General features: G+C 29.6%; 3 protein-coding genes and 1 non-coding gene across 5 annotated transcripts in view; 2 read left to right on the forward strand and 2 right to left on the reverse strand.

Annotated features, from left to right (window-relative positions):
- Positions 1 to 13: 13 nt before the first annotated feature.
- LOC111414479 (FUN14 domain-containing protein 1B-like) lies at positions 14 to 1,017 on the forward strand. Its single transcript, XM_023045838.2, has 3 exons — positions 14 to 292; positions 354 to 505; positions 566 to 1,017. Exons 2-3 carry the CDS (start codon positions 381 to 383, stop codon positions 834 to 836), a joined length of 396 nt encoding a protein of 131 aa, XP_022901606.1. The 5' UTR covers positions 14 to 292; positions 354 to 380; the 3' UTR covers positions 837 to 1,017.
- Positions 1,018 to 3,272: 2,255 nt separating this feature from the next.
- LOC111414451 (Centrosomal protein 290kDa) overlaps positions 3,273 to 27,061 on the reverse strand; it is a 38,911-nt gene continuing 15,122 nt past the window's right edge. For both annotated transcript variants that reach the window (XM_023045798.2, XM_071195546.1), the window contains 7 exons: positions 26,700 to 26,976; positions 25,763 to 26,646; positions 22,789 to 22,987; positions 22,023 to 22,727; positions 3,991 to 4,157; positions 3,496 to 3,934; positions 3,273 to 3,435 (listed from right to left, as the gene is read on the reverse strand). In XM_023045798.2, coding sequence (XP_022901566.2) covers positions 3,379 to 3,435; positions 3,496 to 3,934; positions 3,991 to 4,157; positions 22,023 to 22,727; positions 22,789 to 22,987; positions 25,763 to 26,646; positions 26,700 to 26,976 — 2,728 coding nt within the window. In that variant the 3' untranslated portion in view covers positions 3,273 to 3,378. The remainder of the gene's footprint in view (positions 3,436 to 3,495; positions 3,935 to 3,990; positions 4,158 to 22,022; positions 22,728 to 22,788; positions 22,988 to 25,762; positions 26,647 to 26,699; positions 26,977 to 27,061) is intronic.
- Positions 4,517 to 26,732, forward strand: LOC111414452 (probable cytochrome P450 6a21). Its single transcript, XM_071195547.1, has 4 exons — positions 4,517 to 4,757; positions 11,822 to 12,729; positions 13,372 to 13,623; positions 21,824 to 26,732. The coding sequence occupies exons 1-4, from the start codon at positions 4,567 to 4,569 to the stop codon at positions 21,985 to 21,987; spliced, it is 1,515 nt and encodes a 504-aa protein (XP_071051648.1). The 5' UTR covers positions 4,517 to 4,566; the 3' UTR covers positions 21,988 to 26,732.
- On the reverse strand, positions 4,894 to 4,965 carry TRNAD-GUC (transfer RNA aspartic acid (anticodon GUC)). The gene has a single exon. It is a non-coding gene; the product is annotated as a tRNA-Asp (tRNA).

Raw genomic sequence — 27,061 nt, forward strand, 5'->3', positions numbered from 1 at the left:
ATCGTTAGATGTCAAAATAAAAATTTAATTATTTCGCAACATAACCCAACGCAATATTTCTTTTCCATAAGAATTTATTTAATTAAATCACTTCATATAATCGATATTAACGGCAATTTCCGCTACGGTCGTTCAATGTCAATTTCATTACCTTTTTATCATAGCGTGCAAAAAGTGCTTTATTTTGTCAACAACAAAAAGTCATAATAATCTTTGTTCCGTATTCAATAGTGCGTATTAAAATTAAAATCATAAAAACTACACAACAGTGTTTATAAAACATCAAAACCAGGTAAATTTTAGAATTCGCAACTTATTTAAGCTTAAAATTATTTTGACACTTCAAAAAATAGGGTTAGAATCAATTAATTCATTAAATCATGCCGCATATTGAAGATTACGACGAATTTAAAGACGATGCGAAGAATGTTTTGCAACAATTAATGAGAAGTATAAGTAAAAGTTCGAATACCAAACAATTATTGGTCGGAACTGGATCCGGATTGTAATAATTTTTTTTGAGGTTAAATTAATAAATAAAAATACTAAAAATTGATTGTTTTAGAACCACGGGATTCATTACAATGAAAATAGGAAGAACCGCGGCTTTTGCAATCGGGGGAGGAATCTTATTGTTGCAAATTGCTCAAACTCAAGGTTATGTAAAAATCGATTGGGATAGGATTAAAAAGAAAGCGGCTAAAACTTCAAGAGCTGTTGAAAATAATGTTAATCAACGTCCCACTTGGGTTGATGAAGTTAAAAAGTTTCTTGTAAAGAATACTTGTTTTGCTGGAGGATTTTTGGGGGGATTCTTTATCGGAATCGCTTTATAACCTCGTTTAGAACCACTTATTTTATAAGCAATTAGTTTGGTTTATTATTTATTGCTTTTTCGTGCTTTAATAGCTAAGGATCTGTAAATACTTTGAATGTGAAAACCGATTTCAATGTTATGTAGTGTAATTTAGTTTTTAAAACGTCTTGAATAAATATTTGTTGGACTTATCAGCTCAACTTATGTGTTTAAAGAATTAATTCGAAATAAACTAAATAAATTGATATGCCGTTTTATATAATTTTTAAAACATTCTAAAGAAGCGATAATAACCATCTTATTACACAACATGAACAGAAAGAAATCTGTAATTTTATATTAACATTAAAAACTTTATATTAAGAATAACATGTTAACTAGAAATATACAACAATCTAACGCTGAATAAGAACTAGAACTAATACTAATATTAGAACTAAAATCATTCTTTCTAGAAACTTTCTTATTACACAAAATACAGAAATCTGTAATTTTAAATTGAAATATTAAAAATAACATGTTAACGAGAAATATTCAACAATCTAACGCTGAATGATAACTAAAAGTAGAATTAATACTAATATTAGGACTAATACTAGAATTAGAATCATTTTAATTATTAGAAATTTTCTAATTACTCAACATGAACAGAAATCTGTAATTTTATATTGAAATATGTATTAAAAATAACATGTTAACGAGAAATATACAACAATTTAACGCTGAATAACAACTAAAACTAGAACCAACACTAGACATAGAACTAGAATCATTCGGGTTTAGCCGCACGTCTCTCAAGACGGCTAAAAAAATGTTAGTTTTACACTAACATTTTCATTCTCTTCATATATTCATATTTGTTTTTATAATTATTTATAGTATTAAACACTATTACCTTTAAGATAATCAGATTTAATTTGTATTTATTTTTTATTATTTTAATTCTATTTTAATTAAAACTTACGGATTGACAATTAAAATTATTTAAAAAAAGCCAAGAGATGGCGCTTACTTAATTTTTATTCTCCCCATATATTCATATTTGTTTTTATATTTATTTATATTTATTGACCTTTAAGATAATCAGATTTAATTTCTATTTATTTTTTATTATTTTAATTCTACTTTAATTAAAACTTACGAATTGACAATTAAAATTATTAAAAAAAAATCAAGAGATGGCGCTTAATTAATTTTCATTCTCTTATATTCATATTTGTTTTTATAATTATTTATATTTATTGTATTAAACAATATTACCCTTAAGATAATCAAATTTAATTTCTATTTATTTTTTTATTATTTTAATTAAAACTTACGAATTGACTATTAAAATTATTTAAAAAAAATCAAGAGATGGCGCTTAATTAATTTTCATTCTCCTCATATACTCATATTTGTTTTTATAATATTTATATTTATTGTATTAAACAATATTACCTTTAAGATAATCAGATTTAATTTCTATTTATTTTTTATTATTTTAATTCAATTTCAATTAAAACTTATCGAATTGACAATTAAAATTATTAAAAAAAAATCAAGAGATGGCGCTTAATTAATTTTCATTCTCTTATATTCATATTTGTTTTTATAATTATTTATATTCATTGTATTAAATAATATTACCCTTAAGATAATCAGATTTAATTTCTATTTATTTTTTATTATTTTAATTCAATTTTAATTAAAACTTATCGAATTGACAATTAAAATTATTAAAAAAAAATCAAGAGATGGCGCTTAATTAATTTTCATTCTCTTATATTCATATTTGTTTTTATAATTATTTATATTCATTGTATTAAATAATATTACCCTTAAGATAATCAGATTTAATTTCTATTTATTTTTTATTATTTTAATTCTATTTCAATTAAAACTTACGAATTGACAATTAAAATTATTTAAAAAAAGTCAAGAGATGGCGCTTAATTAATTTTCATTCTCCTCATATACTCATATTTGTTTTTATAATATTTATATTTATTGTATTAAACAATATTACCTTTAAGATAATCAGATTTAATTTCTATTTATTTTTTATTATTTTAATTCTATTCTATTTAAAACTTACGAATTGACAATTAAAATTATTAAAAAACAAAGTCAAGAGATGGCGCTTAATTAATTGTCACTCTCCTTATTTATTTATATCTCTTTTTATATTTATTAAATTAAACAATATTACCTTTAAGGTAATCGCATTGAATTTCTTTTAACTTTTTAATTATTTTAATTCTATTTTATTTAAGACAATTAAAATTATTTAAAAAGATCAAGAGATGGCGCTTAATTAATTTTCATTCTCCAAATTTTCTCCTAATTTTCATTTTAGTAAAACACCAGAATACTGAAACTGATAAATATGAAATTTTTAAGCAATAGGCGATTTAAATTAATTTCATTTCACTTTGTTCCATACACTTAATAATTTTAGACAGATCAAGAGATATTAATGTCATTTAATTTATTTGTGCTTTCATAAATAAATACATATAAATTATATTAAATATCAAAAAATCTTAATTATAAAATATTTGAATCTTAAAAATATGTTTTTAAGCGCTCGAAACGGATGTTGAGCTACAAGGAATCATCGCTTTTAATCTTGCAACCTAAAAAAAAAAGAATGAATCAATTTATCTTGTTTTAAATACAATTCAATTTTAATTTGCCTCATCAAGTAACGCTTTTTCTTTACTCGCAGCCCGATGTAAAAGTATCTTAACTTTATCTAATAATTCAATTTTTTGTTCCAATTCATTTTTGAGCCGGGAATTTTCTTCTTCTAAATCGGGGGTTTTCCCGATTACTTTGATTTGTTTTAATTTGTTATTCGCCAAGTTTAATTCTTCTTCTAAACGGGAAATTTTTTGTATACTGTCACCGTATTGATCTTTGAGTTTATAAAAGTTCCTTCGTAAAGTTTCGTCAGAAACGTTTATTTTTTCATTAACGGGTTTCGATGAATTTTGAAGCCGTTTGTTTTCAACTTGAAGTTTTTCAACGATTCTTTTTAGCACAAAAACGGTTCTTTCTAATTCAGATTGTTTTTTGTGTTCTTCGTTAACAGTTTCTGGGGGATTTTTTTCTTGTTTGAGAACTTCTATGTAGCTAAAATTTAATATAAATTAATTTAAAACAAAAAAAAATGTTTTAAATAAAACAACTTTTCCAAATATTGGATTTGTTCTTTTAAATGGGGAACTTCTTTGTTCGTTTTTCCCAAATCCAATTTAAATTCTAAGTTTTCCGCTTCCAATCTTAAATTAGCTTTATGTAAATTCGCCGTTGCATTTTGTAGCCTTTCTATTTCATTCCTTAATTCAATAGTACCCTAAAACAATTTAAAAAAATATCTTAGAATTTATTTAACAACAAATCTAAATGTAATTATCTTGTTATACCCGGTACAAATAAGACGATCATCTCTATTCTGTATTTTGCAACGTTAAAATAACCTTCACACACATAACTTCTTATTAGCGATGAAGAAATGATTACATTTTTCTTTATTAGGATCATATTCATGCTATTTTGCGGAACAAAAAAAAAGTGAAAGCTTTTTTTGGGAACTAAATCACTCAATAAGATTAAAATTAATTCATTTCCACTCCCTAAAAGTATAGATACGAAGTGTGTTTAGTCTTGAGAAGGAAGTGGAGAAAACGTTTTAATAAAACAAGTGGTTTTCTCATTCTTTCAGTCCAATACGGACCGCCGCAAAGAACAGTACTCGATTTACAATGAATTTCGAATTAATTTTAACTATTATTTCTTTATTAATTGCGTGTTTGTATTTTTATTTTAAAAATGCGTTCGATTATTGCAAAAAAATCGGGGTTCCGACCGTTCCTACGAGTTTTCTATTTGGAAATATTAAGAGTGTGGTGTTTAGACAACAAAGTATTAGTGATAAAGTTGCCGAAACTTATAGGTAAATTTTTAATCAATTTAGATCGATTATTATTATTAAGTATGGTTATAATTATAGTTAATGATTGAATTAAAACTTTTTTGGGGGTTTAATTCTTAAAAACCTTAATTTATGGACAAAATTAAAAAAAAAAAATCTCCCAGACGGGGAATCGAACCCCGGTCTCCCGCGTGACAGGCGGGGATACTGACCACTATACTATCTGGGACTTGTCAAAACTAGTAATTTTCATAATGTTTACGTAAATTTAAGTCTATATTTAAAAGAAACTAATTTAAAAGTTGTCCTAAACCTATATGTGTTTAAATCAACACGTAAATTTAATTAATTTGCTTAATTAACATATTTAATTCAAAATAAACATTAATTATAAGTAACTAACTTCACTTCATTTTATTGTTTTTTAGTGATTTGAAAATAATTAATTTATAATTTCTTAGAGAAACCTTCTAAATGATTTAGGAAGGTGCTAAATTAAGTGTCGCGTAAACTTAAATAAAGATTGTTAATCATTAATTAATAATCGCATCTGATAAAAAAATACCGCCATCTATTAACTTAAAATCTAACTTAATTCGATTTTATGATCTTATTTATTAATTAACACATAAATTTATTTATAAAAATAAATAAATTTGATTCATTTGCTATTAAAATAAACCGTTTAAGTAAATAATCTCAATTTAAAAATAAATTTAAAATTACATTATTAATTATCAACTAACTTCACTTTGTTTTGGAGTTTGTTGTGATTTAGTGGTTGACAGTTTTAAAATCGTTGATTTAAAATTTTAATCGAAAATATTTAATTTATAATTCCTTAGAGAAACCGAAATCACTTTTAAATCGATTACGAATATGTTAAATTAAGTATCGCGTAAACTTTTCGATGGGTGGAAACTTAAAAAAAAACTTTAAACGATTTCTAAGTTTTTGGAGGACATAACCTCAAAGTGAGTAATTCAATTTTATTAAATAATTTTAAATTGATTTATAAGATTAGGTAAAATTGATTCAAATAAAGATTTTTTAATGATAATAAACTTTTCTAATTAAAAAAAGTATGCTGCCATCTATCAATTTAAAATGTAAGTTAATTCGATAATGAAGTTAGATTTTATTTATGAATTCTTAGTTGATTTTACATAAATTTATTTGTAAAAATAAATAAATTTGATTCATTTACAACTAAAATAAACTGTTTAAGTAAATAATCTCAATTTAGAAATAAATTAAAAATTAAACTCAACACATTATTAGTTATCAGTAACTAACTTCACTTTATTTTGGAGTTTGTTGTGATTTAGTGGTTGACAGTTTTAAAATCGTTGATTTAAAATTTTAATCGAAAATATTTAATTTATAATTTCTTGGAGAAACCGAAATAACTTTTAAATCGATTACGAATATGCTAAATTAAGTAAAGCGTAAACTTTTCGATGGGTGGAAACTCAAAACAAAACTTTAAACGATTTCTAAGTTTTTGGAGGACATAACCTCAAAGTGAGTAATTAAATTTTATTAAATAATTTTGAATTGATTTATAAGATTAGGTAAAATTGATTCAAATAAAGATTTTTTAATGATAATAAACTTATTTAATTAAAAAAAGTATGCCGCCATCTATTAATTTAAAATGTAAGTTAATTCGATAATGAAGTTAGATCTTATTTATTAATTCTTAGTTGATTTTACATAAATTTATTTATAAAAATAAATAAATTTGATTCATTTACAACTAAAATAAACTGTTTAAGTGAATAATCTCAATTTAGAAATAAATTAAAAATTAAACTCAACACATAATTAATTATCAGTAACTAACTTCACTTTATTTTGGAGTTTGTTATGATTTAGTGGTTGACAGTTTTAAAATCGTTGATTTAAAATTTTAATCGAAAATATTTAATTTATAATTCCTTAGCGAAACCGAAATCACTTTTAAATCGATTACGAATATGTTAAATTAAGTATCGCGTAAACTTTTAGATGGGTGGAAACTCAAAAAAGAATTTTAAACGATTTCTAAGCTTTTGGAGGACATAACCTCAAAGTGAGTAATTAAATTTTATTAAATAATTTTGAATTGATTTATAAGATTAGGTTAAATTGATTCAAATAAAGATTTTTTAGTGATAATAAACTTATCTAATTAAAAAAAGTATGCCGCCATCTATCAATTTAAAATGTAAGTTAATTCGATAATGAAGTTAGATCTTGTTTATGAATTCTTAGTTGATTTTACATAAATTTATTTGTAAAAATAAATAAATTTGATTCATTTACAACTAAAATGAGCTGTTTAAGTAATTAATTTTAATTAAGAAATAAATTAAAAATTAAACTCAACACATTATTAGTTATCAGTAACTAACTTCACTTTGTTTTGGAGTTTGTTGTGATTTAGTGGTTGACAGTTTTAAAATCGTTGAGATTTAAATTTTAATCGAAAATATTTAATTTATAATTCCTTAGAGAAACTTAAATCACTTTTAAATCGATTACGAATATGCTAAGTTAAGTATCGCGTAAACTTTTAGATGGGTGGAAACACAAAAAAGAACTTTAAACGATTTCTAAGCTTTTGGAGGACATAACCTCAAAGTAAGTAATTAAATTTTATTAAATAATTTTGAATTGATTTATAAGATTAGGTAAAATTGATTCAAATAAAGATTTTTTAATGATAATAAATTTATCTAATTAAAAAAAATATGCCGCCATCTATCAACTTAAAATGTAAGTTAATTCGATAATGAAGTTAGATTTTATTTATGAATTCTTAGTTGATTTTACATAAATTTATTTGTAAAAACAAATAAATTTGATTCATTTGCAACTAAAATAAACTGTTTAAGTAAATAATCTCAATTTAGAAATAAATTAAAAATTAACTCAACACATTATTAGTTATCAGTAACTAACTTCACTTTATTTTGGAGTTTGTTGTGATTTAGTGATTGACAGTTTTAAAATCGTTGATTTAAAATTTTAATCGAAAATATTTAATTTATAATTTCTTGGAGAAACCTAAATCACTTTTAAATCGATTACGAATATGTTAAATTAAGTATCGCGTAAACTTTTCGATGGGTGGAAACTTAAAAAGAACTTTAAACGTCTTCTAAGTTTTTGGAGGACATAACCTCAAAGTAAGTAATTAAATTTTATTAAATAATTTTGAATTGATTTATATGATTAGGTCAAATTGATTCAAATAAAGATTTTTTAATGATAATAAACTTATCTAATTAAAAAAAGTATGCCGCCATCTATCAATTTAAAATGTAAGTTAATTCGATAATGAAGTTAGATCTTGTTTATGAATTCTTAGTTGATTTTACATAAATTTGTTTATAAAAATAAATAAATTTGATTCATTTACAACTAAAATGAGCTGTTTAAGTAATTAATTTTAATTAAGAAATAAATTAAAAATTAAACTCAACACATAATTAGTTATCAGTAACTAACTTCACTTTATTTTGGAGTTTGTTGTGATTTAGTGGTTGACAGTTTTAAAATCGTTGATTTAAAATTTTAATCGAAAATATTTAATTTATAATTCCTTAGAGAAACCGAAATCACTTTTAAATCGATTACGAATATGTTAAATTAAGTATCGCGTAAACTTTTCGATGGGTGGAAACTCGAAATAAAATTTTAAACGATTTCTAAGCTTTTGGAGGATATAACCTCAAAGTGAGTAATTAAATTTTATTAAATAATTTTGAATTGATTTATAAGATTAGGTGAAATTGATTCAAATAAAGATTTTTTAATGATAATAAACTTATCTAATTAAAAAAAGTATGCCGCCATCTATCAATTTAAAATGTAAGTTAATTCGATAATGAAGTTAGATCTTGTTTATGAATTCTTAGTTGATTTTACATAAATTTATTTGTAAAAATAAATAAATTTGATTCACTTACAACTAAAATGAGCTGTTTAAGTAAGTAATCTCAATTTAAAAATAAATTAAAAATTACATTATTAGTTATCAGTAACTAACTTCACTTTATTTTGGAGTTTGTTGTAATTTAGTGGTTGACAGTTTTAAAATCGTTGATTTAAAATTTTAATCGAAAATATTTAATTTATAATTCCTTAGAGAAACCTAAATCACTTTTAAATCGATTACGAATATGCTAAATTAAGTATCGCGTAAACTTTTCGATGGGTGGAAACTCAAAAAAAAACTTTAAACGACTTCTAAGTTTTTGGAAGACATAACCTCAAAGTGAGTAATTCAATTTTATTAAATAATTTTAAATTGATTTATAAGATTAGGTAAAATTGATTCAAATAAAGATTTTTTAATGATAAAAAACTTATCTAATTAAAAAAATATGCCGCCATCTATCAATTTAAAATGTAAGTTAATTCGATAATGAAGTTAGATCTTATTTATGAATTCTTAGTTGATTTTACATAAATTTGTTTATAAAAATAAATAAATTTGATTCATTTACAACTAAAATAAACTGTTTAAGTAAATAATCTCAATTTAGAAATAAATTAAAAATTAAACTCAACACATTATTAGTTATCAGTAACTAACTTCACTTTATTTTGGAGTTTGTTGTGATTTAGTGGTTGACAGTTTTAAAATCGTTGATTTAAAATTTTAATCGAAAATATTTAATTTATAATTTCTTAGAGAAACCGAAATCACTTTTAAATCGATTACGAATATGCTAAATTAAGTAAAGCGTAAACTTTTCGATGGGTGGAAACTCAAAAAAAAACTTTAAACGATTTCTAAGTTTTTGGAGGACATAACCCCAAAGTGAGTAATTAAATTTTATTAAATAATTTTGAATTGATTTATAAGATTAGGTAAAATTGATTCAAATAAAGATTTTTTAATGATAATAAATTTATCTAATTAAAAAAAGTATGCCGCCATCTATCAATTTAAAATGTAAGTTAATTCGATAATGAAGTTAGATCTTGTTTATGAATTCTTATTGTTAGTTGATTTTACATAAATTTATTTATAAAAATAAATAAATTTGATTCACTTACAACTAAAATGAGCTGTTTAAGTAAGTAATCTCAATTTAAAAATAAATTAAAAATTACATTATTAGTTATCAGTAACTAACTTCACTTTATTTTGGAGTTTGTTGTGATTTAGTGGTTGACAGTTTTAAAATCGTTGAGATCTCAAATTTTAATCGCAAATATTTAATTTATAATTCCTTAGAGAAACCGAAATCACTTTTAAATCGATTACAAATATGCTAAATTAAGTATCGCGTAAACTTTTAGATGGGTGGAAACTCAAAAAGAAACTTTAAACGATTTCTAAGCTTTTGGAGGACATAACCTCAAAGTGAGTAATTAAATTTTATTAAATAATTTTGAATTGATTTATAAGATTAGGTAAAATTGATTCAAATAAAGATTTTTTAATGATAATAAACTTATTTAATTAAAAAAAGTATGCCGCCATCTATTAATTTAAAATGTAAGTTAATTCGATAATGAAGTTAGATTTTATTTATTAATTCTTAGTTGATTTGACATAAATTTGTTTATAAAAACAAATAAATTTGATTCATTTACAATTAAAATGAGCTGTTTAAGTATTTAATCTTAATTTAGAAATAAATTAAAAATTAAACTCAACACATTATTAGTTATCAGTAACTAACTTCACTTTGTTTTGGAGTTTGTTGTGATTTAGTGATTGACAGTTTTAAAATCGTTGATTTAAAATTTTAATCGAAAATATTTAATTTATAATTCCTTAGAGAAACCGAAATCACTTTTAAATCGATTACAAATATGCTAAATTAAGTATCGCATAAACTTTTCGATGGGTGGAAACACAAAAAAGAACTTTAAACGATTTCTAAGTTTTTGGAGGACATAACCTCAAAGTAAGTAATTAAGTTTTATTAAATAATTTTGAATTGATTTATAAGATTAGGTTAAATTCATTCAAATAAAGATTTTTTAATGATAATAAACTTATCTAATTAAAAAAAATATGCCGCCATCTATTAACTTAAAATGTAAGTTAATTCGATAATGAAGTTAGATTTTATTTATGAATTTTTAGTTGATTTTGCATAAATTTGTTTATAAAAATAAATAAATTTGATTCATTTACAACTAAAATAAACTGTTTAAGTAAATAATCTCAATTTAGAAATAAATTAAAAATTAAACTCAACACATTATTAGTTATCAGTAACTAACTTCACTTTATTTTGGAGTTTGTTGTGATTTAGTGGTTGACAGTTTTAAAATCGTTGAGATCTCAAATTTTAATCGAAAATATTTCATTTATAATTCCTTAGAGAAACCGAAATCACTTTTAAATCGATTACGAATATGCTAAATTAAGTATCGCGTAAACTTTTAGACGGGTGGAAACTCAAAAAAAAAAAATTTAAACGATTTCTAAGCTTTTGGAGGACATAACCTCAAAGTGAGTAATTAAATTTTATTAAATAATTTTGAATTGATTTATAAGATTAGGTAAAATTGAGTCAAATAAAGATTTTTTAATGATAATAAACTGATCTAATTAAAAAAAGTATGCCGACATCTATCAACTTAAAATGTAAGTTAGATTTATTAATTTTTAACTGCAACTCTAACTTGTTCGTTGCTGTGGCAATTTTCGAGTTATTCTTTCTTTACAGTGATTATTGAGAGCTCCAACAATGCTGTTTTGATATCATTTATGCTTCTATAGTTTTTAAGAGTTAATTAATAAACTTATATAATAAAAAAAATATTGAACAAAGATAAATATAATTGTATTTATTTAAGATTATAGGTGCGCAACCAAACATAACCTTGATTTCTCTACTTTGAACATAATTGAATCATTAAAATCATCATAAAACTATCCAATAAAAGACGACCTTCATTACCACGCCAAAAAAAACATCCTCATACTTAAGTACCATAAAAATAAACACTTTCACTTCTCTCTATGTTTATCTTTAACAAATAAAAAGGAAACCAAGTTCCTAATTGTTTGATTTATTTTTATTTTGATTCAATTTTCTTTTAATTAATTTTAATTTATTTATTTACAGATTAATAAAGCCGTCTGGTTACCCAATAACAGCAGTCTACTTCTTCGTTCATCCAGTTTTCGTTCCCATCAGCTTGGATTTAATAAAAAACATATTCCTAAAAGATTTCCATCACTTCGACGATAGAGGAATATTCTACGACGAAGATAACGATCCAGTATCGGCTCATTTATTTTCTTTATACGGCGATAAATGGAAAACATTACGGTCTAAATTAACTCCAGCTTTTACAACGGGAAAAATCAAATTCATGTTCGATTTGATCCAAAAAAACGCGAAAGAAATGATCGATGTTTTGAGCGAAATGACTCAAATTAACCGAGAAGTCGAAATTAAAGATATCTTAGCGAGATACACAACCGATGTAATTGGAAACACAGCTTTTGGAATTGAATGTAATAGTTTGAGAAATCCGGAAGCTGAGTTTAGGGTGATGGGGAATCGGGCTTTTCTACAAACGAAATGGGATTTGATTAGAAATATGATTATTTGCGCATCGGACAAAGTTGCTAAAGTTTTACGATTAAGCGTTTTTCCCAAAGAAGTTTCGAAATTTTTTAAAAAAGTCTTAGAAGAAACGATTAGTTATCGAGAAAATAATAACGTGATGCGTAAAGATTTCCTACAAATCTTAATTATGCTAAAAAACGGCCAAAATTTAGAATCAAATGAATTAAACGACCAAAAAATAACGTTAAACGAAGCTTTAGCACAAGGATTTATATTTTTCTTGGCTGGTTTTGAAACAACCTCAACCTCGATGGGTTTCGCAGTTTTCGAATTAGCCCTAAACGAAGATATCCAAGAAAAAGCCAGAAAGGAAGTTTTTGAAACTCTCGAGAAACACAATGGGGAGATAAATTACGATTTTATTTCGGAATTAAATTATTTAGACATGGTTTTAGCAGGTAATTTAATTTAGTTACATCTTAGCATTGTTAGAAAATTCAATGAGCCAATTTAAATCTTTTGATATCCATACAAAGAAGAAAGTTATTTGCTCGTAACTCACGAACGGTACAAGCTTTCGCAATTCACCACGTTACGTAATCGTGTAACGCTTCTGATTTATCTTGTACTATTGAAAAGAAAATCTAAGTATGTCATTTTATTTTTGTTATATAAAAAAGATTTCTCTTGAACATTTTAAATTTACAATAAAGCGCATAAAGGAAATTGTTTAGGTTTACAACATCATAAAATTTAATTTCCTTCAAAGATAATTCGCTTTTCTCATTCCACGCTTATGGCGGGTACCTGTCTTTACACGCTTGGATCATAAATTTCGCTTTCGAAAAGGCCACAAGACATAGAAAGCGATGAATAAATTTAATAAAATAGAATTAATGAATTTGTTAAAACCTTTCTGTTATTTCCCATCGAATTCAAACGTTTTTTTTTATTATCCGTTAAATTGAGACGATTAATAAAAAGATAATGACACGAAATTTAGACGTAGATTATTTATCCCAGTTAAATTCAACTTTCACTTTAAGAGTTTGTGCTAAATTCTGTATTATTACAACACAAGAATTTTATTTTTGTTTTAGAATCGATGCGAAAATATCCACCGGCACCTGCTTATTGTAGGAAATGTACCAAAGATTATCAAATACCCGGAACTAAAACAATAATCAAGAAAGGAATGCCTTTAGTGATTCCCACCTTTGCCCTTCATCGTGACCCCGATTATTTCCCGGAACCGGACGTTTTCAATCCTGAGAGGTTCAACAACACCAATAAACACAATATAAAAGAATTTTCTTATATACCATTCGGAGAAGGACCAAGAAAATGTATAGGTAATATAAATAAATTAATTCCCGATTTACACGGAACTTGTTTTATACTATATTCCGTTCTATATACGCCTACACAAAGATTTGATGTCATTTTTTATTTTTTTTTTGCTTTGGTACACTGATGAAAAGAACAGGGGATTCCCGGGGTTGTAAAATATATACATTTAGGGGAATCCCGGTAATTTGTACGTATGTATGTCATATCAGTAAAGCTGTTTATATTCTATTTTTTTAATTCGGAGGAGTGTTTTCAAATTGAAATGCTAAACGATTCTAATTTTAGGTCTTGTGTTAGTTCCAGTGATAAAAATTAGTTCTAGTTTTACTTGTAAATTCGAGGTTGTTATATATCTTTTATGAGCTAACACTAGATGTTAGTTTTAGTGAGAGTATTAGGTTGTGCAAATTAGCACTAGATAGCGCTAGAATCACTAGACTAAGTTTCTAATATTTCTAGTTCCCAGAACTTAGATCCCGGAACTTTCTAATTCCTTCTAGTTGCAGGTGTTCTAGTGTTAGAACTAACAATTTTAGTTATGCAAAGAGGTTAAGTTATAAGCTACCACATTTAGCGAACTAAAATAAATAAAAAGGTATTTAAATTACAATGGCTCAACTGGTACAAGAACAGAAAAGGTAGCAACACTACAACTGATTTTAACTTGTACCAAGACATACAAAAACAGAAAAAAAAAACTTAATCGTATACTGAGTAGCATTTTAAAAAAAATCAAACAAACCATCGAAAACAACAACAAAAAAATAATAAAAAAAGTAAAATCAAAATTTACAATTCTCAACTCTCATTCAAAAATCAAAAGTTAGTTTGGCAAAATTCAGCTTAACCGACTAAACCCTATTTGATAGATAACTATCGAATAGCTTAACTGACAAGTTATAAATTATATGACGATTTTAAATGATAATTGAACAAAAATATCTATGTATATTATATACAGGGTAATTCAAATTCGACCCCCACCATGGTTAAATGGGGGCAAAGTTGCGTATCTTAGAGCTTATCATTTTTCAACAAAGTTTTTGGATCTAGTCGTTTTAGTTTTTAAAATATGGCCGAACAAGGAAAGTTATTAGAATGCTATGAAATTTTGACAGGTTTTTGTCCATGTCTGCATTATTGTTGTCATTAGTTACATTTGAACCGCGTTATGCATCACGACAAATGTACAATGTTGAAAAAAATGGAATTTTCGTTTTCATCTCTCTAAAAATATAAAACTTCTCAGAATAGACAGGATTACATACAGTGTGTCCCCGGATAGGTGAAACGACTCTTATAAAATGTAAAATTTTGCGACATTAATTGTCAGGTGGTTTCGCTTCAGTGTCAACACTCACTTGTTTCTTAAAACTTGAAAATATGTTCAAAATTAGTCTTTAATCAAGAAGGGCCAAACCTCAAAAAATGACAATTAATATCGAAAAAAAAAATTTTACGTTTTATAAGATTCGTTTCACCTATCCAGGGACACACTGTATATACAAGATCATATATCAAAGTCAAAATCAGATTATTAGTTACTAATTTACAAAATTAAAGTTTAAAAACTTACTCTTTTTTGAACAAAAGAAATATTAAGAAACTTGGGAAGAATTCAAGAATCATCATCGACGATTTTTTCTTGATCAATGTGAAATTACCCAAAAAAAAACACGTTAAAAATAAAAAGAAAGTGCGGAAAAGTGACTAACACTAGATTAACTTCAGTTATAAAACTTCTATTATATCATAACTAACTCCAGGTTTAAAATGTCAACCTCAATTTTGACATATTTGTAATCTTCATTAAAAATCCTTTAAAATGAGTACAAACACGACCTATTTATCTTCAATATTAATGAAGTTATGGTCAACTTCCGGTTAAGAATGTCAACGTCAATTTTGACATATTTGTAATCGTCGTGAAAAATCCTTTAAAATGAGCCCAAACATGATGCGTTTGATTCCAATATTACTCGAGATATAAGCAACTTCCGGTTTGAAATGTCAATGTCGTTTTGACATATTCTCAATTTTTATAAAATGTCTTAATATTTGTCACAAAAATAAAAATATAATAAAAAAAAAATAAAAAATTAAGGTTGGTATTAATATTTAAAAATTAAATGGCTATCTTCATTGTTGCCAATTTAGGGTTTATGTTTTTTATTCTAACTTTTTTGTTCTTTGAGATAAGTGCGCCATCTTTGGACTCGTTTTAAAGGTTTTTTAAGGAAGATGACAAATATGTCAACATTGACGTTTCAAACCGGAAGTGTATTTCCATTAATATTAAAGTTAAATATGTCGAGTTTGGACTCATTTTAAAGGATTTTTAATAACGAAAATGATGGACAATTAAACTTTTTAGACTTGAATATCAACAAAAATTTAGATAAAGTCTCGATTTTAACATTTTTAGAAAAAACACGTTCACCGACTGCATCATACCATCTGACTCATATAACTGCACAACATAAAACGGCCAGTTTTAGATTTGCATTCCATCGACTCTGTAATACTCCGCGTTAAACAAACCAAATTACATTTCAGAACTCAAAAACAACAAGTTGGCAGTCTATAAGTGAAGTTACGCGGTTCCAGATGTAGTAGCTCATGCTGCCAACAAGTTGACAGACTCTATGCTATATAGAACAAAAGCTCTGGTATGCAATAGCTCATGCTGCCAACAAATTGGCAGACTCTACGCTATAGAACAGAAGCTTTGGTGTCCAATAGCTCATGCTGCCAACAAGTTGGCAGCCTATAAAGGCAGTTATAGGCTTCGAAATGTAGTAGCTCATGCTGCCAACAAGTTGGCAGGCTCTACACTATAGAACAGATGCTCTGGAATGCATTAGCTCATGCTGCCAACAAGTTGGCAGTCTCTACGCTATAGAACAGAAACTCTGGTATCCAATAGCTCATGCTGCCAACAAGTTGGCAGACTCTACGCTATAAAATACAAGTTCTAGTATCCAATAGCTCATGCTGCCAACAAGTTGGCAGACTCTACGCTATAAAAAAGAAGCTCTGGTATGCAATAGCACATGCTGCCAACAAGTTGGCAGCTTATGAACGAAGTTACAAGCTTCTAAATGTAGTAGCTCATGCACATACATGCATGACACATACTTCATGCATATACACATACAGGGTGAATAAAAAGTCTGGAACACTTGAAATATCTTCAAAACTAGCTTCCTTTTGAAAGAATCCTTGCAAGTGTAACGACGTCATCATTGCAAGTATGCAACCAAAATCACAGTGTAGGTAGCGATATACGCGATTTGCGTATTTGGTTTGTATAATTGTATTGTGTTGTAAATATTGCAACGATGACGTTTTAGTTCTAGGTCTTGTGTTAGTGCTAGTGTAAAACTAGAACTAACCCTAGACCGAGAACTAGAAACATTCGGATTTAGCCGCACGTCTCTCAAGACGGCTAAACCCGAATGATTCTAGTTCTAGGTCTATTCAAATATTAGATCGTGTTTGTAATAGAGAAAGAGTAAATGGATGTTGCAAAATTTGACTCCATGAATGAATCCAAAAAGGACAGTAAGAAAAAATAAAGACTCCATCAGAAAAAGTGTAGCAGCTAGAACCTGCGGCACCATGAGTACGATTTGGTATGTTTAAAGATGTTACAATGGAAAATATGGAAAAAGCATTAATGATATGGATAGAACCAAACTCAAAAGCGAATCCCGATCGACACCAATGCTATTTGTTACAAATAAAGCTTTAAAGATTTATCAGTCACCGTCGATTTCATCCGGTGAAGAGATTTATTTTTGCGCAAGCCATGGGTGGTTGGAGAGATTTAAACAAAGACATTCTATAAATAATCTGAGATTAAAAGGTTGCAGCACAACAATATCCTAAAAAATTTGCTGAAATCATTGCCGCTAACTTCTACACTTCATAGCCAAAGCTCACAAATCAGCTAGTGGTCAAAAAGTTGCGAAAAATCGTATAACAGTTCTTTTCTGTTGCAATGCTTCAGGCGATTATATGATGAAGGAATAAACATCAAAAACCTTCCCGTCTATTGGATGGCTAATAAAAAAGCATGGATCACTGTCATAGCTTTTAATGAATGGTTTTATAACTTCTTTGTTCTTGATGTCAAAAATTATTTAACAAATAAGGGATTGCTCTTCTATTAATTGATAATGCTCCAGATTTATAACACAAAAATGTAAAGCTTGTTTTTTTACCGAAGAATACAACTTCCTTATCTCACTGCTTACATTAAGCAAACTTTGAGGTTTATCTTAGAATAAATGGAGAATCATGAATCTCTTACTCTGATGGATGCTTAGAAGAAATTTCTAAACCTGACATATTCAGGTTTAGTTCTTCTTCTATATACTTTTAATGAAGTAATAAAACTGGAACTAATTACTTGTAATTCTAGTTTTAGCTTTTTCTTTAGTTCTAGTTTTACTTGTAATTCCGCACCAGGTTGTTATATATCTTTTATGAACTAACACTAGACCTAGAACTAGAAACATTTTGGTTTAGCTGTCTTAAGATTAGATTCCTCAAGTGTATAAAGTTCATTTTCTATTAACATTCTCTTCATTTCCCTTTGAAATATTTTGCCCTACAGTTTCCTTAACTTCAATGGTAAAGCATTATATAACTTAATTGAAGTTTTCCCTGTATCCTAGTTGTTTCAAAATTCTTATTGCCTTTTTTTGCATTTATAAATCTCTTCGGACTCTCTTGGTGCACCCCATGTGAGCATTCCATATACATATATACCATGAAAGTATGCAAAATATACATTTCTTAGTTCTTCTCCATGCAATATTTTTGATGCCACTCGCAAGCAATACAGTGAACCGTTTTATGTGATTATCCCAAGAAAGAGTGTCAGATAATGTTACGATGATAATGTTATGTGTTTTTCTCGTATAAAAGGTAGATTTTTCCCTGTTTAAGTGTAAATAATTCGATTTGAACTGATTTGTTGGCTGTATCTAATATTTTTTTAGTCTTTTGTTTCCTGAAAACTCTTTGAAGTGTTTATAAAAGAGGTGTCAGCGTATAGACACATAAAGTCCGCCGGTATATTTTGAAGCAAGACATTGATATACAATAAGAATAAATGGGCGCCCAGCACGGAACCCTGTGGTACTCACATTTCAACCTTCTTCCAATTAGATATTTGATTGCCATGAAGTTGTTGCTGTCTATCATGAAGATAAGAATCGATTAGTTTTTTTCCGTTTTCTTTTATACCGAATTTTTCTATTTTTTCAAGAGAATATTATGGTCTGGAGTCTAGAGAATCAAAAGCTTTGCTAAAATTTGCAGAAGGCTACTTGCGTGTAACGTTGCATATCAAAAGCAGCTATTATGTTTTGAATTACAGTAAGAAGTATTACAGAGTATAAGTGAAGTTATAGAGTTCCAGATGTAGTAGCTCATGCTGTCAACAAGGTGGGAGGCTCTACGCTATATAATAGAAGCTCTGGTATGCAATAGCTCATGCTCAAGCGAAATTACAGAGTTCCAGTTGTAGTAGCTCATGCTGAGCAACAAGTTGGCAGTCTCTACGCTATAGAACAGAAGATCTGGTATGCAATAGCTCATGCTGCCAACAAGTTGGCAGCTTATAAGCAAAATTACAGGGTTCTAGATGTAGTAGCACATGCTGCCAACAAGTTGGCAGGCTCTACGCTATACAACAGAAGATCTGGTATGCAATAGCTCATGCTGCCAACAAGTTGGCAGTCTCTATGTTATAGAACAGAAACTCTGGAATGCAATAGCTCATGCTGCCGACATGTTGGCAGCCAATAAAGGAAGTTACAGGCTTCCAGATGTAGTAGCTCATGCTGCCAACAAGTTGGCAGTCTCTACGCTATAGAACAGAAGCTCTGGAATGCAATAGCTCATGCTGCCAACAAGTTGGCAGTCTATAAATGAAGTTACAGGGTTCTAGATGTAGTAGCTCATGCTGTCAACAATGTGGGAGGCTCTACGCTATACAACAGAAGATCTGGTATGCAATAGCTCATGCTGCCAACAAGCTGGTAGTCTCTACGTTATAGAACAGAAGCTCTGGAATGCAATAGCTCATGCTGCCAACAAGTTGACAGCCTATAAGAGAAATTACAGAGTTCCAGTTGTAGTAGCTCATGCTGCCAACAAGTTGGCAGTCTCCATGTTGTAGAACAGAAGCTCTGGAATGCAATAGCTCATGCTGCCAACAAGTTGGCAGTCTATAAATGAAGTTACAGGGTTCTAGATGTAGTAGCTCATGCTGTCAACAATGTGGGAGGCTCCACGCTATACAACAGAAGATCTGGTATGCAATAGCTCATGCTGCCAACAAGCTGGTAGTCTCTACGTTATAGAACAGAAGCTCTGGAATGCAATAGCTCATGCTGCCAACAAGTTGGCAGCCTATAAGAGAAATTATAGAGTTCCAGTTGTAGTAGCTCATGCTGCCAACAAGTTGGCAGTCTCCATGTTGTAGAACAGAAACTCTGGAATGCAATAGCTCATGCTGCCGACATGTTGGCAGCCAATAAAGGAAGTTACAGGGTTCTAGATGTAGTAGCTCATGCTGTCAACAATGTGGGAGGCTCTACGCTATACAACAGAAGATCTGGTATGCAATAGCTCATGCTGCCAACAAGTTGGCAGGCTCTACACTGCAGAACAGAAGCTCTGATATGCAATAGCTCATGCTGCCAACAAGTTGGCAGACTCTACACTATAGAATACAAGCTCTAGTATCCAATAGCTCATGCTGCCAACAAGTTGGCAGACTCTACGCTATAGAACAGAAGCTCTTTTATCCAATAGCTCATGCTGCCAACAAGTTGGCAGCCTATAAGGGAAGTTATAGGCTTCGAGATGTAGTAACTCAAGTTGGCAGTCTCTACGCTGTAGAACAGAAGCTCTATTATGCAATAGCTCATGCTGCCAACAAGTTGGCAGCCTATAAGCGAAGTTACAGGGTTCCAGATATAGTAGCTCATGCTGCCAACAAGTTGGCAGGCTCTACACTGTAGAACAGAAGCTCTGGTATCCAATAGCTCATGCTGCCAACAAGTTGGCAGACTCTACGCTATAGAATACAAGTTCTAGTATCCAATAGCTCATGCTGCCAACAAGTTGGCAGACTCTACGCTATAAAAAAGAAGCTTTGGAATGCAATAGCTCATGCTCAAGCGAAATTACAGAGTTCCAGTTGTAGTAGCTCATGCTGAGCAACAAGTTGGCAGTCTCTACGCTATAGAACAGAAAATCTGGTATGCAATAGCTCATGCTGCCAACAAGTTGGCAGCTTATAAGCAAAATTACAGGGTTCTAGATGTAGTAGCCCATGCTGCCAACAAGTTGGCAGGCTCTACGCTATACAACAGAAGATCTGGTATGCAATAGCTCATGCTGCCAACAAGTTGGCAGTCTCTATGTTATAGAACAGAAACTCTGGAATGCAATAGCTCATGCAGCCGACATGTTGGCAGCCAATAAAGGAAGTTACAGGCTTCCAGATGTAGTAGCTCATGCTGCCAACAAGTTGGCAGTCTCTACGCTATAGAACAGAAGCTCTGGAATGCAATAGCTCATGCTGCCAACAAGTTGGCAGTCTATAAATGAAGTTACAGGGTTCTAGATGTAGTAGCTCATGCTGTAAACAATGTGGGAGGCTCTACGCTATACAACAGAAGATCTGGTATGCAATAGCTCATGCTGCCAACAAGCTGGTAGTCTCTACGTTATAGAACAGAAGCTCTGGAATGCAATAGCTCATGCTGCCAACAAGCTGGTAGTCTCTACGTTATAGAACAGAAGCTCTGGAATGCAATAGCTCATGCTGCCAACAAGTTGGCAGCCTATAAGCGAAATTACAGAGTTCCAGTTGTAGTAGCTCATGCTGCCAACAAGTTGGCAGTCTCTATGTTGTAGAACAGAAACTCTGGAATGCAATAGCTCATGCTGCCGACATGTTGGCAGCCAATAAAGGAAGTTACAGGGTTCTAGATGTAGTAGCTCATGCTGCCAACAATTTGTTTAAGTTACCATCATACACATTTTGGGTTTGTTGGTTTTACACGATTTTACTTAGCAAAATCCAAGGTTTCAATTTACACACGGTTATCTTTCGTGTAAATCGGGGAATAAATCTAATTAGTAATTACAAATTAATTAATATTAATTTTGTTTTAGGTATGAAATTTGCAACTGTTCAATCAAAACTAGCGTTAGTCGTTTTATTAAAAAGTTTTAAATTCAAATTAAGTGAAAAAACGAAATTACCGTTAAAGATGGAAACGAAGGGAATCACCTTGGCCCCGGCTAATGGGGTTTGGATTGAAATGGAACGAATATAGCGTTGGAACAACTTTTAAATTAAAAAAAATCTTACCTTTCCGGCTAATTCCAAAATAGCAATCTTTCTTTCTTGCGCCTCCAATTTCTCCTGCAACATAACAGCACCTAACCCGCCCGAATGATGTTGAGCCATCTCATATTTAGCATTAACCGCTTCGATTTCCGCCGAAAGTCTCGCATTTTCAATCTGTAATAACTCGTTTTTGTTGGTAGTTTCTGAAGTTGTTTTGAAATTTTTTATTTTCATTTCTAACGCGTGTTTTTCCCGTTCTAATTTTTCGATTAATATTCGATAACCGGCCGAGGTTTGTTGTAATTTTTCGCATTCTTCCGATTTCTCTTTTAGTTTGATTTTTAATTTATCGGCCGTTTGTTGAAATTGTTTTTGCTTGTTCCATTTATCGAAATCTTCGGCAACTTTTATACGATGTGTTTCGTTGATTTGAAATTGCTGTCGAAGGTTTTCTTTTAATTCTAAATTTTCGTTTTCAAGGGATGTAATTTTTTTATAAAGCTGATCTTTTACATCCGATTTTTGCGATGATAATTGTGAAGAAATCGGCCGTTTCATTAATTGACTTTTTAAATTTCTTATTTCTTCTCGATAATTTTTTTCTTTTGTTAATAAATTTTCACACTTTTTCTTTACAACTTCTAGTTCTTTTTGGATTTCTTTTCTTGCGTTTTCTTCTTCTTGAAGACGAGGTGTTTCGTTATTTTCTTTTTTTCTTGCTGCTATCTAAAATATAAGTATTTATTATAATATTTAAATAATTTTTATCAAATTTATTTCATTTTACTTTTAATTGTCGTAAATGAACTGTTAATTCATGAATTCTATTATCTTTATCTTTAATTAATTTTTGTAAATCTGCACTTTTTTCTGATGTACTTCCTTGAAACTTTGATACAAACGTCTTTAAACATAAAACTTCTTCTCTCCATTTTTCACAATCATCTTGGTAAGCTTTTAATTCTATTTTATGCATCTCTTCTAAACTAATCAACAGAAATTAATATTTTAAAATTAAATTTGTATAAGTTTATATCACTTGTAAATTATATAAGTTATATACTTTTAATGAACTAAAACTAGAACTAACACTAGACCCGAAAGACTAGTGAGTCTGAAGACGCACGGCTACTAAACCCGAAACTTTCTAGTTCTAGGTCTAGTGTTAGTTCTAGTTTAACTTGTAAATCCGCGCCAGGTTGTTATATATCTTTTATGAACTAACACTAGATGTTAGTTTTAGTGACAGTATTAGGTTGTGCTAATTAGCACTAGATAGCGCTAGAAACACTAGACTAAGTTTCTAATATTTCTAGTTCCCAGAACTTAGATCCCGGAACTTTCTAATTCCTTCTAGTTGCAGGTGTTCTAGTGTTAGAACTAACAATTTTAGTTATGCAAAGAGGTTAAGTTATAAGCTATCACATTTAGTAGCTCATGCTGCCAACAAGTTGGCAGGCTCTATGCTATACAGTGTGTCCGTAAAGTAACGGATATAGGCGATAAAATCATAATAAACGATTTATGGAAAAATCCTTGAAGCGGGTCTAAAGATTTAAATTTTTTAGTGTAGATTTCAAATTTTTTCCGCCATTTGTTTTGAATCTAGTATAGTCAATATTAATATTGGTTACATAAGAAAATTTTCGAGAAAGATTACTTTAAAGTTTAATTACTTCAAATTTGTATAATGATAAAAATAGCAGTAGCCATGAGTAACTATGGTAACCAATTATTCTAAACAATTCGCTAAGTGTCAAAAACTGATTTAGTAAAGCTTCTTGAAGTGTGGTGGCGCGCCATCTTGTTGGAATAACTGCCGTTGGAATTGAGTTGTGTCAACATTATCGGGATAGAAGGAATGACATCGCTTTGAACAAATTTAAACATCTCTTTCCACTTAAGGTTTCCTCAAATCTTTTGCTGATATTGGGAGTGCGACTTTCTTGGCTAATTTGGATTTTGGGTGGCGCAATACCGACAACTTTGTTTATTTGATTGTCCACTCAATGTAAATGTCCCTTAAATGCCCCTTTATGAACCATTGAGGTTGAGAACCTATAAAGTTAACAAACACGTGCACACACAGTTTCATCTTGTTCGTTGGTTTGGACTCGATACGCAATTCTACTAGTCACGAGAACTTTAAAATAAAATTAAATTGACGAAATTCGAAAGATCCTGAAGATGGTCTTATAAAAGGGCCGAAACCGGTAGAATTGGTAATATTACATCCGTTTTAATAAAAAGTACAGAACGATAAAAGCATTTTACTTGATTCAAAATAAAAATAAAATGGAAAGAAATAATGATTGCAGCAGTAAAATCTGAAGTAGTTAAACTTTAAAGTAATTTTTCTCGAAAATTTTCTTATGTAAGCAATATTAGTATTGACTGTATTAGATTCAGAAAAGAATCTTCTTTCATATTCCGTAATAAAAATGGGGGATTGCCATTTGAAAAAAATACCGATGACGTCATAACTCGCTTAAAAATGGCGGAAAAAATTTAAAATCTACACCAAACAATTGCAAAAAATTTAAATCTTTAGACCCGTTTCAGGGATTTTTCCATAAACCGTTTATAATGATTTTATCGCCTATATCCGTTACTTTACGGACGCACTGTATAGAACAAAAGCTCTGATATGCAATAGCTCATGCTGCCAACAAGTTGGCACACTCTACGCTATAGAATAGAAGCTCTGGTATGCAATAGCTCATGCTGCCAACAAGTTGGCAGCCTATAAGCGAAGTTATAGGCTTCGAGATGTAGTAGCTCATGCTGCCAACAAGTTGGCAGCCTATAAGCTTTAGTTACAGGGTTCCAGATATAGTAGCTTATGCTGCCAACAAGTTGGCAGGCTCTACACTGTAGAACAGAAGCTCTGGTATGCAATAGCTCATGCTGCCAACAAGTTGGCAGACTCTACACCATAGAATACAAGCTCTGGTATCCAATAGCTCATGCTGCCAACAAGTTGGCAGACTCTACGCTATAGAACAGAAGCTCTGGTATCCAATAGCTCATGCTGCCAACAAGTTGGCAGCCTATAAGGGAAGTTATAGGCTTCGAGATGTAGTAATTCATGCTGCCAACAAGTTGGCAGTCTCTACGCTGTAGAACAGAAGCTCTATTATGCAATAGCTCATGCTGCCAACAAGTTGGCAGCCTATAAGCGAAGTTACAGGGTTCCAGATATAGTAGCTCATACTGCCAACAAGATGGCAGGCTCTACACTGTAGAACAAAAGCTCTGGTATGCAATAGCTCATGCTGCCAACAAGTTGGCAGTCTCTACGCTATAGAACAGAAGTTCTGGTATGCAATAGCTCATGCTGCCAACAAGTTGGCAGCCTATAAGCGAAGTTACAGGGTTCCAGATATAGTAGCTCATACTGCCAACAAGATGGCAGGCTCTACACTGTAGAACAGAAGCTCTGGTATGCAATAGCTCATGCTGCCAACAAGTTGGCAGACTCTACGCTATAAAAAAGAAGCTCTGGCATGCAATAGCACATGCTGCCAACAAGTTGGCAGCTTATGAACGAAGTTACAAGCTTCTAAATGTAGTGCCAACTTGTTGGCAGCATATACACATATATATTTAATAGAAAAAAAGTAAAAAATAAAATTTAAGTAATAAATTTTTGTAACTAGCGCCATCTTTTGCCCAACTACTAAATGTTAAAACTCCAACTCAGATGATAATACAGTTTTTTATCCTATTAAATTTTTCTTTTTATATTAATTTTAACTTACTCTTTCCTCAACTTCTCTAAACACTCCAATCGATCATTAGATAAACTCTTCCACCTCGAACATTCTTCGCGACTCGATTCAAGTTGATTCTCGACGCATTTTAATTGAGTATGTAATTCATTGGTGTGTTGGACCAAGGCGTTGACTTGTTTAATATAATATTCAACAGCAGCTTTCCCCTCGTTTTCGTGCGATTCATTTTCTTTTTCAATTAGAACCATTTGAAGCCGTTTAACTTCCTCGCGCATCCTTTGTGCGGCCAAACTGTGTTCGTCTCGATCTTTTTTTAATAGGGATTGATACTTGATGACGTCTTCTTCCTTTTCGGTAAGAATAGCTTGAAGTTTAATTAAATTCGATTTTAAATCTTCAACGGCGTCTTCTTCAACGGAAATTTCCTTTTTCGATTGTAATTCTAAGATGTGTTTTTCGTAAAACGTTATTTGCGATTGTTTATCGCCCAATTGCGATTTAAAAAGACTCAAATTCATTTCTAATTCGGTTAATTTCGATTTTAATTGTTCGATTATTTCGGTTTTCGAACTCAGTTCGTTTTGATTTTGTAGCAATTCCATTTGGATTTTTTTTAAGTTTTGATTACTTCCGTTTCCGTTTTGGATTGTTTCTAAATCGAAAATTGTTTGGGTTTCTTGTGAGTTAAAAATTTTTATATTTTCGATTTTTTTTTGAATCTCTTCATCATCGTTGAGGGGTTTTAGTTTAATGTTATCGATAGTTTTAGGGATATTAATTTCTAAATTTTGGTACGATAAGAATAAGGCTTCCTCTAATTTTGACGTGTGATTGTTTTGCATTTCTATCTTTTCTAACGCTTGGTCCAATTGGGTTTGAAGAAATTCCGATTTCCTCCTTTGCTTTAATTCCTTTTAAACTCAAATGATTAAAATAAATCGGACTAATTAATTAATAATATTACCTGTAATTGTATTAAAGATTTTTCGTTGTACCATTTTGATATTTTCTTGTGGAAATCCTCACTTTTAATTTCCTCAATCATTTCTAATTGCTCCTTTAATTGTTCCTTTGTGATTTGAACCTCGTTTAATTCGTCGCAAGTTTTTTGCAAATTCAAAAAACTTTCAAATTTATCTTTATTGATTTGTAAGATATTTTCAATGTATTTCCTCTCTGATATTAGCGGGATATAACCGAGATATTGGTGGCGGTGTTGAATTATTATTTCTTGTAAGTTTCTGTAATTACAAATTATAGGAATTTATTTTCCTTGGTACAAATATGGTTGAGGCGCTTATTTATAGGGGGAGTTCATTCATTCTT

Source organism: Onthophagus taurus, chromosome 3 (genome assembly GCF_036711975.1).
Source record: "Onthophagus taurus isolate NC chromosome 3, IU_Otau_3.0, whole genome shotgun sequence".
Classification (NCBI taxonomy): Eukaryota; Metazoa; Arthropoda; class Insecta; order Coleoptera; family Scarabaeidae; genus Onthophagus; species Onthophagus taurus.